General features: G+C 40.2%; 1 protein-coding gene across 2 annotated transcripts in view; it reads left to right on the forward strand.

Moving 5' to 3' along the window:
- The first annotated feature begins 4,552 nt into the window (after positions 1-4,552).
- The window catches only part of MORC4 (MORC family CW-type zinc finger 4), a 91,401-nt gene continuing 78,085 nt past the window's right edge, over positions 4,553-17,868 (forward strand). For both annotated transcript variants that reach the window (XM_090263978.1, XM_090263979.1), the window contains exons 1-3: positions 4,553-4,899; positions 5,018-5,090; positions 13,267-13,399. In XM_090263978.1, the coding sequence (XP_090120104.1) occupies positions 4,798-4,899; positions 5,018-5,090; positions 13,267-13,399 (308 nt within the window). In that variant the 5' untranslated portion in view covers positions 4,553-4,797. The remainder of the gene's footprint in view (positions 4,900-5,017; positions 5,091-13,266; positions 13,400-17,868) is intronic.

The raw sequence follows: 17,868 nt of genomic DNA on the forward strand, positions 1-17,868 counted from the left end.
ATCAGAGACAGAGACAAAAAAGAAAGTACCATTTCCTATAGCAACAAGAAAATAAAGTTCCTAGGAATAAACTTAACCAAAGTGATAAATGACCTGTACTCTGAAAATTACATAACAATGAAGAAAGAAATTAAGGAAGATACAAATAAATGGAAGCAAATACCATGTTCCTGGATAGGAAGAATCAACATCATCAAAATGGCCATACTACCCAAAGCAATTTAGAGATTCAATGCAATCCCTATTAAAATACCAATGACATATTGCACTGACCTAGAACAAATATTCCAAAAATTCATATGGAACCAAAAAAGACCCCGAAGAGCCAAACAATCTTGAGACAGAAGAACACAGCAGGAGGAATCACAATACCAGACATCAAACAATACTACTAAGCCACTGTGATCAAAACAATCTGGTACTGGCATAAGAACAGACATATAGATCACTGGAACACAATAGAGAGCCCAGAAATAAATTCAGGAATCTACGGTCAACTAATATTTGATAAAGGAGGAAGAAACATAGAACAGAATGAGAAGAGCCTCTTTAACAAATGGTGCTGGGAGAACTGGACAGGGACGTGCAAAAAAATGAAACTAGACCACCAACTTACACCACACATGAGAATAAACTCAAGATGGATCAAGGACTTAAATATAAGCTGTGACACCATAAAAGTCCTAGAGGAAAACATAGGCAGGAAACTTTCAGAAATCCCACGTAACAATATCTTCACGGATACATCTCCTAAGGCAAGAGAAATAAAGGAAAAAATAAACAATTGGGACTACATCAAACTAAAGAGTTTCTGCTCAGCAAAAGAAAACATCGGCAAGATGAAAAGTAAACCAACCATATGGGAAAACATATTTGCCAATGATATCTCAGACAGGGGACTGATCTCTAAAATATATAAAGAGCTTATACGACTCAACATCAAGAAAACAAACAACCCAATTAAGAAATGGGCAAAGGACCTGAACAAAAACCTCTCCAAAGAGGACATACAGAAGGTCCATAGACACATGAAAAAATGCTCAACATCACTAGCCATCAGAGAGATGCAAATAAAAGCCACAATGAGATACCACTTTACACCAGTCAGAATGGCCATCATCAACAAATCAACAAACAAGAAGTGCTGGCGAAGATGTGGAGAAACGGGAACCCTACTGCACTGTTGGTGGGAATGCAGACTGGTGCAGCCACTATGGAAAACGGTATGGAATTACCTCAAAAAACTAAAAATGGAATTGCCTTTTGAACCAGCGATTCAACTGCTACGATTATACCTGAAAAATCCTAAAACCCTATTTCAAATGAACTTATGCACCCCTATGTTCATAGTAGCGCTGTTTACTATAGCTAAGTGCTGGAAACAGCCTAAGTACCTACCTGTAGATGAGTGGATCAAAAAACTGTGGTATATTTACGCAATGGAATACTATATAGCCGAGAGAAAGAAGGAGCTCCTGGCATTTGCAACAACATGGTTGGAACTATTGAGAATTATGCTTAGTGAAATAATCCAGGCAGCGAAAGAAAAATACCATATGATATCACCTAATACAGGAAACTAAAGAATAATATAAACAAATGAACTAAATACGACAATGCAGAATAGCAGTCAATAGGGGAGAGGGGGGAGGGAGAGAAGGGGGATCAGTAAGGGAAGGGTTTAGTCAAGGAATGTGTATAAATGACTCATGGACATGGACAACGGGGAGTTATATGATTATGGGAGAAAGGGTTGGCTGGGTCCGGGGGAACAATGGGGGAAAAATGGGACAACTGTAATTGAAAAATCAAAAAATAAAACAAAAAAAAAGAAGATCAGAACAGAACCCAAGAAAAAGAACTAAATGAAACAGAGATAGCCAACCTGTCGGATGCAGAGTTCAAAACACTGATCATCAAGATGCTCAGAGAAATGATTGAGTATGGCCACAAAAACATAAAGAAAGAAGTGAAGGTTATACAACGTGAAAGAAAGAAATATGTACTGAAAACCCACAGTGATGGGAAGGGAGCTGGGATTCAGATCAATGATTTGGAACAAAAAGTATAAATAAATATTCACCAAGAAGAGAAAGAAGAGAGAAGCATTGAAAACAATGAGGTGAGGCGTAGGAACCTCTGGGACAACTTTAAACGTACCAACATCTGAATCATAGGAGTGTCAGAAGGAGAAGGGGATGAGTGAGAAACTGAAAACTTATGTGAAAAAATAATGAAGGAAAATTTCCCTAATTTTGTGAAGGAAATAGACATACAAGTCCAGGAAGCACAGAGTCCCAAACAAGTTGAGCCCAAAGAGGACCACACAAAGACACATCATAATTAAAATGCGAAAAGTTAAAGATAAAAAGAGAATTTTAAAAGCAGAAAGAGAAAATAAGAGTTACCTACAAAGGAATTCCCATAAGACAATTAGCTAATTTCTCAAAAGAAACTACAGGAAAGAAGGGACGGGCAGGAAATATTCAAAGTAATGGAAATCAAGGACCTACAACCAAGATTACTCTATCCAGCAAAGCTATCATTCAAAATGGAAGGGCAGATAAAGTGCTTCCCAGACAAGGTAAAGCTGAAGGAGTTCATTATCACCAGGCCATTATTACATGAAATGTTAAGGGGACTCATTTAAGAAAAAGAAGATCAAAATTATGAACATTAAAATAACAACAAACTCACAACTATCAACAAATGAACCTAAAAATAAAAACAAAAACAAACTAAGCAAACAACCAGAACAGGAACAGAATCATAGGCAAGGGGATCATTTAGAGGGTTATCAGCTGGGAGGGGGAAGGGGAAGAAAAGGGGAAATGGTGCAGGGATCAAGAAGCATTATTGGTAGGAACCAAAGGGACAAGGGGATGTTAAGAATAGTATAGGAAAGTATGAAGTCAAAGAATTTACATGCAGGACCCAGGGACATGAACTAAGAGGGGGGATTGCTGGAGGGAAGGGGGTTACTGGGCATAGGGGGGCAAAGAGAAGAAAATTGGGACAACTGTAACAGCATAATAAATAAAATATACTTTAAAAAAGAAAATGTCTATATTTTCAGAGGACAGTGAAGTGTATAGGGTAAAATGACATGATATTTGAAATTTTCTCCAAAATATTTACAGAAATAAAAAAGAAAAGAATATATAAAGCCGGTATGGTCAAGTCTTGACAATTTTTGAATCAGTGTAATAAGTATTTGGAGATTTGCCATATCATTCTCTGTATTTTTTTTGCATTAAAAAAATTTAAAGATATCCCCCCAAATGAAAAATGCAAAGGACCCAAAGAGGTGGAGATTATGTTCAAAGGATATAAACAGGTGTTTACAAAAGGGATACAAATATACAATAAACATTTGAGAATATATTCAGCTTTGTTGGTATTCAGAGAAATGCAAATTAAGACAATAAAAAACACGATTTTTTATTCAAAATATTGGCAAAAAATGAAAGATTGGTCAGATCAAATCAGTACCATCTAATTCTGACCATTTCTCTGTGTGGTGGTGGTGGTGGGGAATTGCCTCCCAGAATTTATTAAGTATGGTATTAAGTATTTATTAAGAGTAAACATGATTAGGCATAGCAATAGTCTGTAGAAATAACAGTACCAGTAATTAATGATCTGTACATGAGGATATCTGAAGCAGCACTTTTCGTATTATCAAAAAAAAAAAAAAAGTTGAAAACAACGAAAATTATCATAGAGTAGAGGAATGGTCAAATTATGGTTCATCCACATTAGGGAACGTTGTATTTAAAAAAAATAAAAAACAGTTTTATTTCCTCTAAAATCAAACAGTGTATGTTTAGTAGTATAAAATTTAGAAAGAACAAATAAGAAATAAGAGAAAAATTTATAATTCTAGACCTGGAAAGATTATCTTGGAATACATCATTGAGTGTTTCTCAGTGTGTGTGAGCAGGTGTATATGCATGCATATGTATGTACTCTTGTTTTTCCAATACTTGATTTTCAAATAAAAAGGGTATCACGTTACACAGTATGTTGTAACCTCTTATTTTCTTCATTCTCTCGTGAATATTTTCCACATCACTATTCACTCTGTAACTTAACCAATCCCTATGTTGGAGTATTTAAGTGCATTGCAATTTCTAATCTTATAAACATCTATCCCCAGCCGTGCAAGCTTTGAAGGTGATTTGCCAACTGCCTTCTAGAAAGTTCTGGTTGCTTCCAGAGACATTTGAGCCAGAGTAGTCAGAATGCTTTCCCATCACGCAAGCCTGCTATCTACCCAGATAGCACAACTATGGTCTTTAGAACTTGTAAGACTTGTCTTATCCTGCCCGTTAGTCATGCAGCCCAAGTGGAACTCCGTTCCAGAAATCCCTACACACTCTCCCTCTCCTCGCCTTATTCCCGCCCCTCCCCACGCACTCGCCCTCCCCCCCGCACGCTTTCCCGCTCGGCGTCCTGGCCTATGGAAAACGCCAAGAATTAATTAGGGGCGGGGATCAAGGAGCGGCTGTCAGGAGGTCGCCATATTTCTGTACGGCCCAGAGGACGACCGGCAATCAGTGGGTCTGGAGAGGTGCTAACAGGGCGGGGCCGCCGCTAAGCTCTGCTGGCCTCACCACTCTTGCCTGGGACAGGTGGCTGGAGCGCGCTCCGCCCCCGCCAGCTGCGGGTGGGAGCTAGGGAGGGCGGGCCTGGGACAGCCGCCGCCAGCTGCGAGTGCGAGTGAGTGAGCTCCAGCCCGGGACGGCCGGGCGAGCAGTCCGGAGGCAGCAACCGAGTATCGTGGCGGCCAAAAAAATGCTCCTGTACCGAGGGGCCCCCGCAGGCCCTGGCGCGCCGGGCAGCGGGCTGGCTCGGCTGGGCGGCGGCCCGCAGGCGTTTGGGATCCGCCTGAGCACTGTAGGTCAGGGACCCCAGGGGGCGGACGCACGCGCGGGCCCCGGGGATGCGGGGGGTTCGCAGGGAGGGCCCGGCGGGCCGAAGCCTCACGCGGGACGGGACCTTCTCTCGCCCCCAGATGAGCCCCCGCTACCTACACAGCAATTCTAGCAGCCACACGCGACCCTTCAGTGCCATCGCGGAGCTACTAGGTGAGTGGCGAGGTGGGCCTGGCCGTGATCGCCCAACGCAGTGGTGCCAACGTGGTGCCGCAGACGCGAGAAGAATGTGCGGAGCCGTGCGAGGTGGGCCAGGGGCGGAGCTGGGGTGGGGGCGTCGGGACTGGTCTCTGCCCCGCCGGCGGGAGGGGGGCAGCTCTCTATCCAGGGACGGAATTCTGCGAATAACGCTGAGGAAACAAGGTGAGTCCAAAGAGTTAGGACTCCTGGGAGGTATTTCTCTCTGGCTTGTGATGTTCCAGACACTTTAGGATAGCTTAGTTAATAATCGAAAGGAGATGAGGCCCTAAGGCAGCTGGGCTCCACGGGACCTGGCTACCGATGAAAGACGTCAAGCTAGCAAAGGGACGTTGTAGTGGACACAGTAGGGTCATGAGGAAAGGTCTGGAAAACAGAGTTCTTTAACTTTGGGGACCAGAGAATCTGGGAATGATGGGACATCTCTTAAGAGATGACACGAATGCACTTGGCTCCCTGTGACTGCGGAGGGCTGGGTACGTGGTCCACGAGCGCCCTCACACCGCTGGAATGAATACTGAGCACTTAACCTCTCTCATTCCACCGATGTTTGCTTTTAAAGCGTTTTGAGTTGATCCCTTGAAGGCAAGTACACCAGCTTTTGCAGTGGTGTCCTTAAATACTATGTGGAAAGCAAAGAAGAGAAGCATTCCTGGATAAAATGCAGCAGTTACAGAGCACACTATAAATGTCACATAACACTTAAAGGAGGGAGAGAGACTTCTGGGGCAAAGTTTGGTTTCAGAACTCCCCAAATGAGACCCAGTTCCTACTTAAGCAATCTCTGTGGCCATGCAATGTGACTTGTCTTGGGCAAGAACTCAATGGGCAGCAAGAGGAGATGGTCATGAGAGTTATTTGGAAGAGTGACAGGGAACTTTGATGATTAGTTTGACCATAAGGCAGAATGCTTATAATATGTATGACTGTCCATTACAAGCTGAAGGGGAAAAAGTGGCAGTGACACATTTTGAATTCTAGAGACCAGAGACTATATCTTTAAAGTTTTGCACCGTGCATTGAGTGAAACTGCACAGTAGAATGAGATCTATGAGCATGTAACTGAAAAAAAGCAAAAAGAGGTAAAAGTAACAACTTGCTTAGTGGAGAAGGAGAGACAAATGTGTTTTTCACTCCACTCAGTTCACAGTGATGCTGTGCAAAACCATCTGTATTGACTATGTACTGAACTTAATGGGTGATCTGTAATTCTATATGCATCTGATTTTTGTGTTAAGTATTAACTGAACCTAAGCCTGACCTAAGATGTCCCACATGAGTACAAATTGTTATGAGTATTATATATACACACACACACACACATAAACACACACCTACCCACACATATACAAAGAGGTTTTAAAACAAAATCACAACTATGTGTGGTCATGTTAATAACAGGGAAAAGGAAGAGCAAAATGTTAACTGGTAATACAAAAGTTTCATTGTAGGTTTCCCTTCGACAGTTTTCTCCTCCGCTTGTGCATTAATTTTCTAGTGAATCATCCATTCCATATTTATTGAGTACTCACTGTGGGCAAGGCCACCATGGTAGGTACAAAAAAGTACTCTTCTAGTAAGGGAGATAAAATGTGTATAAAAGGTTTATGCTGTGTGTAACAACAAAATAAAAAGTGATGTATCAGTAAAGATAAACATATTGATTGCTGTGGAATTCAGTTGAGAGAGTGATGACTTCTTGCTTACCAGGAAGAGGAGGGTTAGAAAAAGCTTTGTAGACATGACATTTGAGCTGAGATTTGAAGGATTGGGACATGTGGATATGGGTGTGGGGAGGGGAGGGCATTTCAAGCAAAAGTAACAACTGCATGAACAAAGGCATAAAGAATACAGAGTAGTTGAATTTAACAAGAGCATGAAGTTCACAAATAGTAAAAACTCTAGGTCCTTAGAGAGTTTACAAAGAACTTTCACAAATACATTTTAACTTTACCCTTTGAGGGTCTTATTATTATTGTTGTTATAATTATTCTCATCACACAGACAAAGATACAGAGGCTCTGAGCATTTAACTGACCTTTTCAAGGTAACATGAGTTACTTGTGTAGTAGATGGCAGATCCAGGTCTTTTTTACACCAAGTACCAAGTAGAAGATGGGGTTAGAAAGGCCCAGTGGGACCAGGAGGTGACTTAGGAGACTTGGACATTTGGACTTTTAGTCTGAAGTTTTCTGAGCAGGGGAATGTCATGATGAGAGCTGTGCTTCAAGAGTTAATCTTGCAGCAGTGTATAAGATGGATTGGCAAAGAGAGAGATATGGCTTTAAAAGGCTGCTGAGGAGTTTATTACAATAATACAGGTGAGGGAATTAACTTTAAACTAAGAAAATGACAATGGGAATAGAAATAGCAAGATCTGAGAGGACTTAGGGATATATAAGGTAAGAAAAAGGGAGGGATAAATGACTTGATTTTCAAACTTGTTGTCATTTGAATGCTGATAGTGTGTGTGTGTGTGTGTGTGTGGCACAGAGGAAGAAGAATAGCTTGTGTCAGAAGATAATGATTTTAATTTTAGATAAGAGAATACTGTTAGATACTTGCAGGATTTCTATAGGCCAGCAACTTGGCCCTGGCAAACTTTCAGGAATCCACATAGACCATCCTTCTGGGACAGGAGAGGATAGAAGACTTGTGAAGCACTACCTCAAAGCCATCTCTCCAGGTGGGATAAATGGGGAAGAAAGGAAACTTGAAGTTGGGGTGGTGAACACACAATACAATATACAGATGATGTATTACAGAATTATACACCTGAAACCTATATAATTTTATTAACCAGTGTCACCTCAATCAATTCGTTTTTTAAAAATCCAGAAAAATAAAAATCCATATCCCCACTCACCAGCCGGTGTCTTGAGGGAGGCTATCATGGGGCAGTTTCTCATTGCCTTCCAGGTTTTGATGAAGAATGAGGCTTCAGTTATAATTCTTTTTTAGAAGATCAGGGATTGGATGGACCAGGTTAGGGAATAAGATAGATTGCCTGCAACCTGGTTTTTCATGTTCTTGCCTAAGAGGTGGGTGAGGAAAGATAGAGAAACTGTCCTCCCACTAGGGGTACAATGGGCCAGGTTAGAAGAGGTAAAACTCCTTGGGATCTGGTAGCATAGGAGATTCTGTGGGCCAGATTAGGGGATAAAGACATTTCAGGATCTGCTAGTGCAGCTCTTTCCTTAGTAGTGGGAAAGGGGAGAGGAGTAGGAATTCTCTCATTGTCCTACCTGTTCATAAGGCTGGGCAGGTTGGTCCATGGGGAAAATAGATTCCCGGGATCTAGCAGCAAAAATTTTTGGAAGGGTAAGCATCAAGAGATAGGATTGAAGTCAGCCATTAAGATTGGTGCTTTATTATTATTATAAGTTCATTTGTTGAGGCCAAGTGAACGGCCACTTAAAACCAAAAGAAAGGGCAACGTTGAATTTAACTGCTGGGACTGCCTGACTGATCTCTTCCCTACTTCTCTAGCTGACCCTGGCCTCTTGCATGCCCTCTCCTTCCCTACTCCATCAGCTTCCAGCCAAGGAGATAAAATATCTAACTGCCCCTGGCAGCTACCTTGTAACTCCTGAAGTGCCTGTATTGAAAATTCTTTAGTGTGTTCCTGTAAAGAAGCACCTAGTAAAGTTTGGGCAAATTTTACAGTAAAGAGGGAAAAAGTAAGATAATTTTATGAGAGACCTGCGAGCTGATTCATTGAATGCACTTCTGTGTGAACACAGAATTGGAATTGATATGTACTATGCATTTGAATCATGAGTGTTCATAAAGTGTTAGAAAAAATTTCTCTACATGCAAATTTTTTAAAGTAGACATGATGTCCTTTTGGTTGACAAAGGTATCACTGTCCATGGCCCCGGCTTTCTGCCAGGACAAGAGACTGATAGATCCTAAAGCAATTCAAGGCCTGCTTGCCAAGTAGTTTCTTGAAACAATGTAGGCAACTTCAAAATGCTGAATTCTTCTGTCAGTGAAAGAAAAAACTGCTGCCTCTTATACAAAGTAAAGCCTGTATTTCTGACGAAGCTGCTCTTGCATGTCAAACTTATAATTCCTGCCAAAGTTGGTCTACTTGATCTGCAACATAGCACAGGGTTTTGGAACCATCTAGTCCTTAAAAATTGACTCCACCCGAACTCTTAACCCCCTTCCGGGACTAGTGGTGATGCCATACTGCTGTTATGACTTTTTAGGGTTACAATCAGTGATAGTGTTATCACTGATTCTGGCAACATCATTGTGGTCCTTGAAATTGGTCCTTGTGTCTTGTTTTATTTGATGGACACTCAACATAAAGAAATGGTTATAACCAATGCTGTTAATTGTAAAAATTGATATTTTAAATGTGTGTAATACTTCTCTTTCTTGATAAGGATGTTCCCAGTGGAGAATTGCCACAATTTGAACAATGATAATGGGACCAGTATACAGCCAGTCCCATGCTGGATCTCTCAGCCCAGGCACGTGTTATCAGTAAAGCAGTATAGGATGCCAGGGAAAAGGAAATAGGTGGAGGGGAAGGTCTCAGTCTTGACTAAAGAGCTAGTAGAGACAGGAGTGCTTAAGGTACCTATACAACAGACTGCACGAATTGCCCTCCCACTCAAGCCAGTGAGTCCCAATGAGACAGTTGCACCACATGTGTCACTGACTGACAGTTGTGTAAACTAGCACCTATGGCAAAAATATGTGGCCACTAGACAAAGGCTCCCCCTGAGGTTGTGGACTTGGCTCATATGTTAGAATATGACTATATTTGATGTCTTTAGAGTCCTTTTTTAAAGTATATTTTATTGATTATGCTGTTACAGTTGTCCCATTTTTTTCCCCCTTTGCTCCACTCCGCCCAGTACTCCCCTTCCCTCCAGGAATCCCACCCCCTTAGTTCATGTCCATGGGTCATGCATGTAAGTTCTTTGGCTTCACTCTTTCTTATACAGTAGTCCCTCGCTATAACACGGTTCACTTATTGCGGCCTCACTGTATCGCGGGATTTTAAAAAATATTGTATTTAATTATTTATCGTGGATTTTTCGCTATATCGCGGGATTTTGCAGTACTGTATATGTATGTTGTTAAAGTTACATAGGTTTAAGAGTGTAGAATAAATGTAAAGTTCCTGCTTCGCGGAGCCGGGGGGCGGGGCGTCTGGAACGTAATACCCACAACAAGTGAGAGAATACTGTACTATTCTTAACATCCCCCTGTCTATTTTGTACCTACCAATTATACTTCTTAATCCCTGCACCATTTCCCCATTTCTCCCCCTTCCCCGCTTCCCCCTCCTAGCTCATATCCCTCCAAATGATCCCCATATCTATGACTGCTTTTATTCTGGTTGTTTGCTTAGTTTGTTTTTGTTTTTTAGATTTTGTTGTTGATAGTTGTAAGTTTGTTGTCCTTTAATGTTCATACTTTTGATCTTCTTTTTCTTAAATAAAATCTCTTTAACATTTCATAAAATAATGGCTTGGTGATGATGAACTCCTTTAGCTTTACTTTGTCTGGGAAGCACTTTATCTACCCTTCCATTCTAAGTGATAGCTTTGCTGTATGAACTAATCTTGGTTGTAGGTACTTGCTTTTCATCACATTGAATACTTCTTGCCAGTCCCTTCTTGCCTGCAAAGCTTCTTTTGAGAAATCAGCTGATAGTCTTATGGGAATTCCTTTGTCAGTAACTCTTCTTTTCTCTTTCTGCTTTTAAGATTCTCTCTCTATCTTTAACCTTTAGTATTTTAATGATGATGTGTCCTGGTATGGTTGTCTTTGGGTACGACTTGTTTGGGCCTCTCTGTGCTTCCTGGACTTGTGTGTCTATTTCCTTTGCCAGAATAGGGAAGTTTTCCTTCATTGTTTTTTTCACATAAGTTTTCAATTTCTTGCTCTTCCTTTTCTCCTTCTGGCACCCCTATGATTCAGATGTTGGTACATTTAAAGTCATCCCAGAGATTCCTAAGCTTCTCTTCATTATTTTCAATTCTTGTTTCTTCATTCTGTACTAGTTGGCTGTTTATTTCTTCCTCATGTTGCAAATTGTTGATTTGAACCTTGGCTTTCTTTCATTCACCATTGGTATCCTGTGGATTTTCCTTTGTTTCACTTAGCATAGCCTTCACTTCTTCCCTTATGCATTTGCCATACTCAATCATGTCTGTCAGGTTTGTGAGCATTGTTATCACCAGTGTTTGGAATTCTGCATCTGTTAGATTGGCTATCTCTTTGTCACCTTAGTCCTCCCACTGGAACTTTGATCTGCTCCCTCTTTTGGGCTATACTTCTCTGTCTCCTCAAGTTGACAGCGTCCTGTGTTTGCCTCTGTATCTTAGGTAGAGCTGTCACACTTGTTATGTTGTAAGGGGTGGAGCTTTAGGTATTCGTCAGTGAGGGGTGACCCGTCAGTGAAAGGCGACCCGTTTCACCATGTTATGGCTCTGTATGCGGGGGAGGGGTCTGAGAAGAAACAATGCTACTTGCTCAGCATTCACCCCTTTTCCAGGCACTTCTCCTGATTCCCATATGGGACTGGCACTCCTCTAGCTGTTGCCCTGGTGGTGGTTCCCAGAGTGGGTGGATTTGTGGACATTCTAGGACCATGGGTGCCCTCTAAACAAATGGATTCTGCTGAGAGACCGGAAGTTTCTTCCACCATCCCAACCCCTACTGGTTTGCACAGTCAGAAGCAATGAGGCATTATTTTCCTTGGCACTGGAACCGTGAGCTGCGCAACTTAGTCTAGTGCTGGGATCGCTCCCCAGGTGTCCCTCCTAACTTTTATAATGTGACTGCACTTTCAGCTGGCCGGCCACAGCCAGTGCCTTGCTGCTGCTGCCGCTGCCACCACCACCACCACTACCACACCGCATCCTTTCCGCCCTGGCTCTGCCCCTTCTACCTGTCTGGATGAGTATTACATTTTTTTTTTTTGTAAAATTGTTGTTCCATTACAGTTTTCCCATTTTCCCCCCTGTTGCTCTCCCCTGTCCTGCCTGAGTATTACTTCTTTATATCTTTATTTGTTGGACTTACACGGTTTGATTTTCTGGTAGTTCTGGTTGTTTTTAGTTTTGAGGTAGTTGTATTCCTTCTTATGGTTGTGGAGGAGGCAAAGCATGTCTACCTATGCCTCCATTGTGACCAGAAGTCCTAGAGTCTTAAATAATTTACCTATTATGAAGAACTAACTCATAAGTAACTGTGAAACATTAGCTCTATATTTTTTTCTACTTTAATTCTATCTTCCCCAGTTCATGAGGGCTGGACAGCCTCATCTTTAAGACTATTACAGAGTACCTAAGCAGAATGACTCTTTCTAAGCAAGCTTGTTACCATCACTGGGATCTAAAAAGGCAATTAAATGCTTTGATTTTAACCTCTAACTCTTTTAATGCCTCCTATTCTATAAACAATGATGGTCATAATATCTGTGTTCTTTTAAAAAATATTTTATTTTTAGAGAGAGGGGAAGGGAAGGAGAAAGGGAGAGAAACATTGATCGGTTGCTTCTTGCACACCACCAACCATGGACCTGGATCACAACCTAGGCATGTACATTGACTGAGAAACAAACTGGTGACACTTTGGCTCAGAGGCCGGTGCTCAACCCACTGAACCACATCAGCCAAGGCACTGTGTTCTTTAACATAGGAGGTGATGTAAAATAGTAGAAACTAAGTTTTTCACAAGTAAGCTGTAATGTGTTTGATATGGTTCTATTTGTACCAAAATTGTGATTGAGCTCTCCTGCAGAGCCACCCTTTACTGTATGTGTTTATGAGCAGTAAAGTGGCTAAAAGGCAAGAAGTAATAAGATGGAAACAGAGCAGATTGCTTTGTATATAAGAAGAGTTATTTTTCTCACAGACCTTGAAGATTAAAGGGAGAGAAGCAGATTGCATATCAGGCATTAAAATCAGCTTATAACCTCATCTGCCATCATATTTATTGTTCCCTATATCCTAGAATGTGCACTAGGCTTCCTGCTCACCTTCTGGGACATCCATGTGAAGGGAATAAAGGACATTTTCTGTGTCTTCAGGGCACTGAACTAGAGATCTTAACAGAATATTAGAAAAAGAGATATAATATCACAGATTTCTATCTTTTGCAGATAATGCTGTAGATCCAGATGTATCCGCCAGGACAGTCTTTATAGATGTTGAGGAGGTCAAGAATAAATTTTGTTTGACCTTTACTGATGATGGATGTGGAATGACGCCTCATAAATTACACCGAATGCTCAGGTAAAAGTGTCTTCATTCTTTGTCTCTTGTCTTGAGTTCAGGAACTATAGTTAAGGCTTAATGATTTTCTTTAATATTTTACTTTCCCTTTATCCACTCAACAAATATTTATTGGGACTCTATTACGTGCCAGGGCACTGGTAATAAAATAGACACTGTTTTTGCCCTCACAGAATATACAGTCCAGCTGGAAATTCAGACAGTTAAGCAGTAATCATAACAAAAATGATAAATATAACAATAGGAAAGTATAGGATGCAATGGGACAGGTCATCAGGGGAACCCAGTCTAACTCAGGAGGTCAGGAAAAGCATCATAGGTGAAGTGATATGTAAGCTGAGATCTAAAGGTCATTAATAGAATTTAACAAGGTAAAGGAACAGGGGGCAAGGGATGAGAGTTCTGGCAAAGAAAAGAGCAAGTGTAAAGATGTGAAGGGCATCACTGGTCCGAAACTTTCTCTAATTTATATATACCTAAATTCACTCTTAGATTAGATGTATTAGAATGTGCCTTGGTATAATCAAGCCCCCTGAAAGATAAATAGAAGACATTTATATGTGCAATCTTTGAAGGTTTTGCAGTAGAATTTCAAAGTCAGGAAATTCTCTTTTCTAGCTGCTGAAGCTGGTGATAATAGGTTTCTGTTGCCACTTTCAGTTCATGTAATTAAGAGGTTTGTAGTTGAAAATGTAAGTTTGTCCTTTATTGTCTTCACATATCACTCAGTGAAAGATGAGTATTTTCTTAACCCTTTCCTTCTCTATTCCTCTTTTTAGCAGATGAAATTGATTACTCTCCATGTGGCTTCCTGAACTAGTTTGTGAAACATGAGTAATGGTGGAGGAGGGAAAGGGTTTCAAACTATAGAAATAGAAAACGTTCACTTTGTTGTAGTTCTCTTTGTAGGTATTCTAATTCTGTAACCCTGTTTGTAGGGAAATCCCATTGATCCATCAAAGAAATGAAATGAAATTTGGGCATAACCAATTATAAATTTGGTTATGTTTTACCACTCAGAAGTCTGTGTACTTTGTATATCTTGTGTCTCAGACCCTCATAATTAGAAGAATATTTGAGGACAGTGTCTAGAAGTGAGATAAGAATGTGGCTAGTTTGTTGGTAAAGTTATGGAGCTGCCCTAATCTTTTAACTTTTATCTTCTAAAATTAATATTTTGTATTAACATAAATACAAGTTTAGATGGGATGGAACCAATATATATATATATATATATATATATATGTCTAATTCTTATGTACTAGTTTTTTTTTTTCTCAATCACTTATCTTGTTACCAACTCCTTCCCACCACACCTTATACCAGTGACATGAGTATCAAATAGTGAGCTCAGAGGATCTTACCACTTTCCATTTTGCCTGTGAAACTTACCAAGCAAACAGGGGCCCATTCACATGGCGCCTTGGTGCATGACCCAACAATTAGTGTTGAGAGAAACAGTCTTTATTTACAATATTCCAACCTTGGTGGGGGTGGGAGCACTCCCACTCAGAACCCTGTTCTCCCATGACACCCAGCACTTCCCTTGCTCCCCAAAAGGCTAGAAGCCAAAATCAAGCTCAGTAGTTCCCCATCCCTTATGTGCCATCTCTCTCCTTCAGGATCTGGAGTACGTTGTCATCAGCCTCCATATAATAGTCCAGGAAAGCATGTGCCATGTTACACTGGATCATGGTGAAGTCCTCTCCATGTGTCCCGAGTTCCAAGAGTCCAGATAGGGTCCAGGTCTGCAAGGCAGAGTCCTTGGTGGCTTCAGAGTCAGCTGGAGCAGGCACGATCAAAGCAGCAGCATGCCTGCTTTCTTACTAGTCAAGGCTGCATAGCCAGATCCTGACTACAAACTGCATAGCTGCTTGCTGCTTCGCACATGGCTGCTACAACATCCTCCTACATCATGGCACGCCTCCATCATGCTTCTCCAACCTGCTCCTTCCCTCAAGGCTGCCTGCCCTTCCTTTTAAATCCTGAAAATCCCTTACACCTTTTTGCCCAGGGGCGGTAGGATTTCTATTATCTAGCTACCTACATGCCATAGATATTCAAAGTACCTTAAATGCTGTATTATTTCCTTCCACCATTCCCCAAACCATGGGCTGTGGGGAAGATCTGTACCCTGTTTTGGAACTACATATGTGAAAGTTGGTGTTTATAGTTAGAAGTCCGGAGAAAGAAAGATAGTTTCAAAATAATTGCAACAATTTTTGTTCCGGATTCATTCAACAAATTTTTACTGAATACCTATGTGAAAGTCATTGAAGATAAAGTGATGGCCCAGGCAGACATGGTCCTTGCTCTCAAAGGGATGACAGTTTAGTGAAAAATATAGAAAAGGATTGATTAGTACTGATACAAGTAAATAGGCTATCCCACCTAGTGGTAACTGCTATGAAGGAAAAGTACAGTTTCTATGAGAACATATAATGGAAGGATCTGCTCTAATTTATGGAAACCAGAAAAGCTTCCCTGAAGAAATGACATTTGAGTCAAAATGTGAAGGATGTGAATCATTCATTTAAAATTTCACTTCTTTCCTGAGGAGCAAAACAGAGCTAAATAGGCAGAAACATCTTTAGACATAGCCTTTTTTGGTATTATCATGCCAAATATGTCTCTTACTAATCTGTACTGCAAAATTGTTCCTCATATTTAAAAATTAATTTTAGAGAATTTTTAATGAATTCTGGCTTATGTATGGTATATGTGCTGGATTTTATTTCTGATTGTATCTTAAAACAAACTTGAATTTGTTAAAAGGCCCCATTTATTTAGAAGAGATCATTTAATTCAATCATACCTTCTAGCCAAGAATTCTACTTTACCACAATTTCTTTTTTAAATAATTGAACTTTAGAGGTAGCTTTGCAAATTAAGTGTTTTATTTTTTCTTTTATTGGTTTGGGGCATACTGCTTTTATATTTTGAAAAATAGTAGAGGTAGTTATGCAAAGTTATTAAGCCTACAGCAACTCTATTTATCTGTAACATTTCTTATAATCCTATCCACATTTCCAGCTCTTTATGCTAATCTTCCTATTTTCAGGGTAATAAAATAGTTATGTAATTGCAGCAACAATTTCTCCCATAAATGCAGAATCTCATGAAAATCAGATTAAAAAGGAAAAGCCTATTATTGAATTTCTTTAAGGTTCACAATTCTCTTTAGATTCTGCAAGTAATGTGTGAACCAGCTAGTCTATATATTCAGCTGCCTTTTTCAGCAAGGTGGAAATCCTATTCTTTCAGAGGTCAAGGATTAAAAGCAGCCACAGATCCATGGATTGAAGGTATTTGCAAAGTCTGCTCAGCAGTGCATTTCCTAGTAGGTTTTTCCTAAACAACAGTCAGAGAATAGTAGTATGCTTAGCTGTCTTTCATTCTTTTATATTGCATATTACATCACCAATATATCTAGGAAACAGCAGTGCCTGCTCTTGTATGTACATGGATTTGCTAAGGTTTGTTTCATTGGTCAGAGTCCCAATTTAAATTTACCTCTTTGGATTGTAGAATCTTAATATTTTAATAAAGTCAGGAGCAAGCTACTATCTTCCTTGATTCCACTCAAAGAGCTGGTATCCAAACACTGTTGTCTCTTACACAGGAGGATAGAACAGGATTTAGTGAAGAGAAACCACCTATCTAAGCCAGGCTATCTCTGTGGAAAATGAGTGAGCTATCCTGAAATATATAAAATTCATCCTACAATTCTATAATTTACTGTGAGGCATTTTCTATTAGGTAGTTATTTGATTGGTATCTGGCATCCATTCTGCAATGTTCAGTTAAGTAGAATACCTAACATGGAACTATTAAGTGATATAAAAGAACACATGGGAGAAATTAAGTGGAACATAACTGCAATATCCGGAAGCTTCCAGATTCTCTCTTCTCATTATTCTTATCCTTTTCTATTTCTGGTTCTGTCCCTACCCTACTACTTACTTTCTCCACCTTCTATAGTCATTTGGTCTTCTTAAACTAAGTAACACAGTCAGGGTTTATACTCACAAAGGGGAAAAAAATGATAGATTGCAGAAAAGGCAGGAATGGCTAGGAAATTAAGAGAATGCTATATAGTCTCTATTTTCACCACTTTCCTAGACTTTGTAATATAAGAGAAAGTTTAAGTTCAACCATACGGATTCATTTCACATGGTAGATTACTGTTTATGAAGACCCCTGAGTTTTAGATATATTAGATCTGAAGTAGAGCTAGAGATAGCACATGACAATTCTCAGAGTGACTTCTAGAGTTAGTTTAAAAATTCAAGTTTGAATACTACTTTATAATGTGGATACAATATATAATTTAATCCTCATAATGACTGCATCTCTTCTAGCCAACTTTTTCATAAGAGAAATAGGAATTCCTGAATCTTACCAACTTCTCTAAGTTTATTTCCTGGACTACTAAGGCCCATAAACAGCAGAAATGCAACATTCTTTGG

The sequence above is a fragment of the Furipterus horrens genome, unplaced genomic scaffold (assembly GCF_987537825.1).
Source record: "Furipterus horrens unplaced genomic scaffold, mFurHor1.1.pri manual_scaffold_17, whole genome shotgun sequence".
NCBI lineage: Eukaryota > Metazoa > Chordata > Mammalia > Chiroptera > Furipteridae > Furipterus > Furipterus horrens.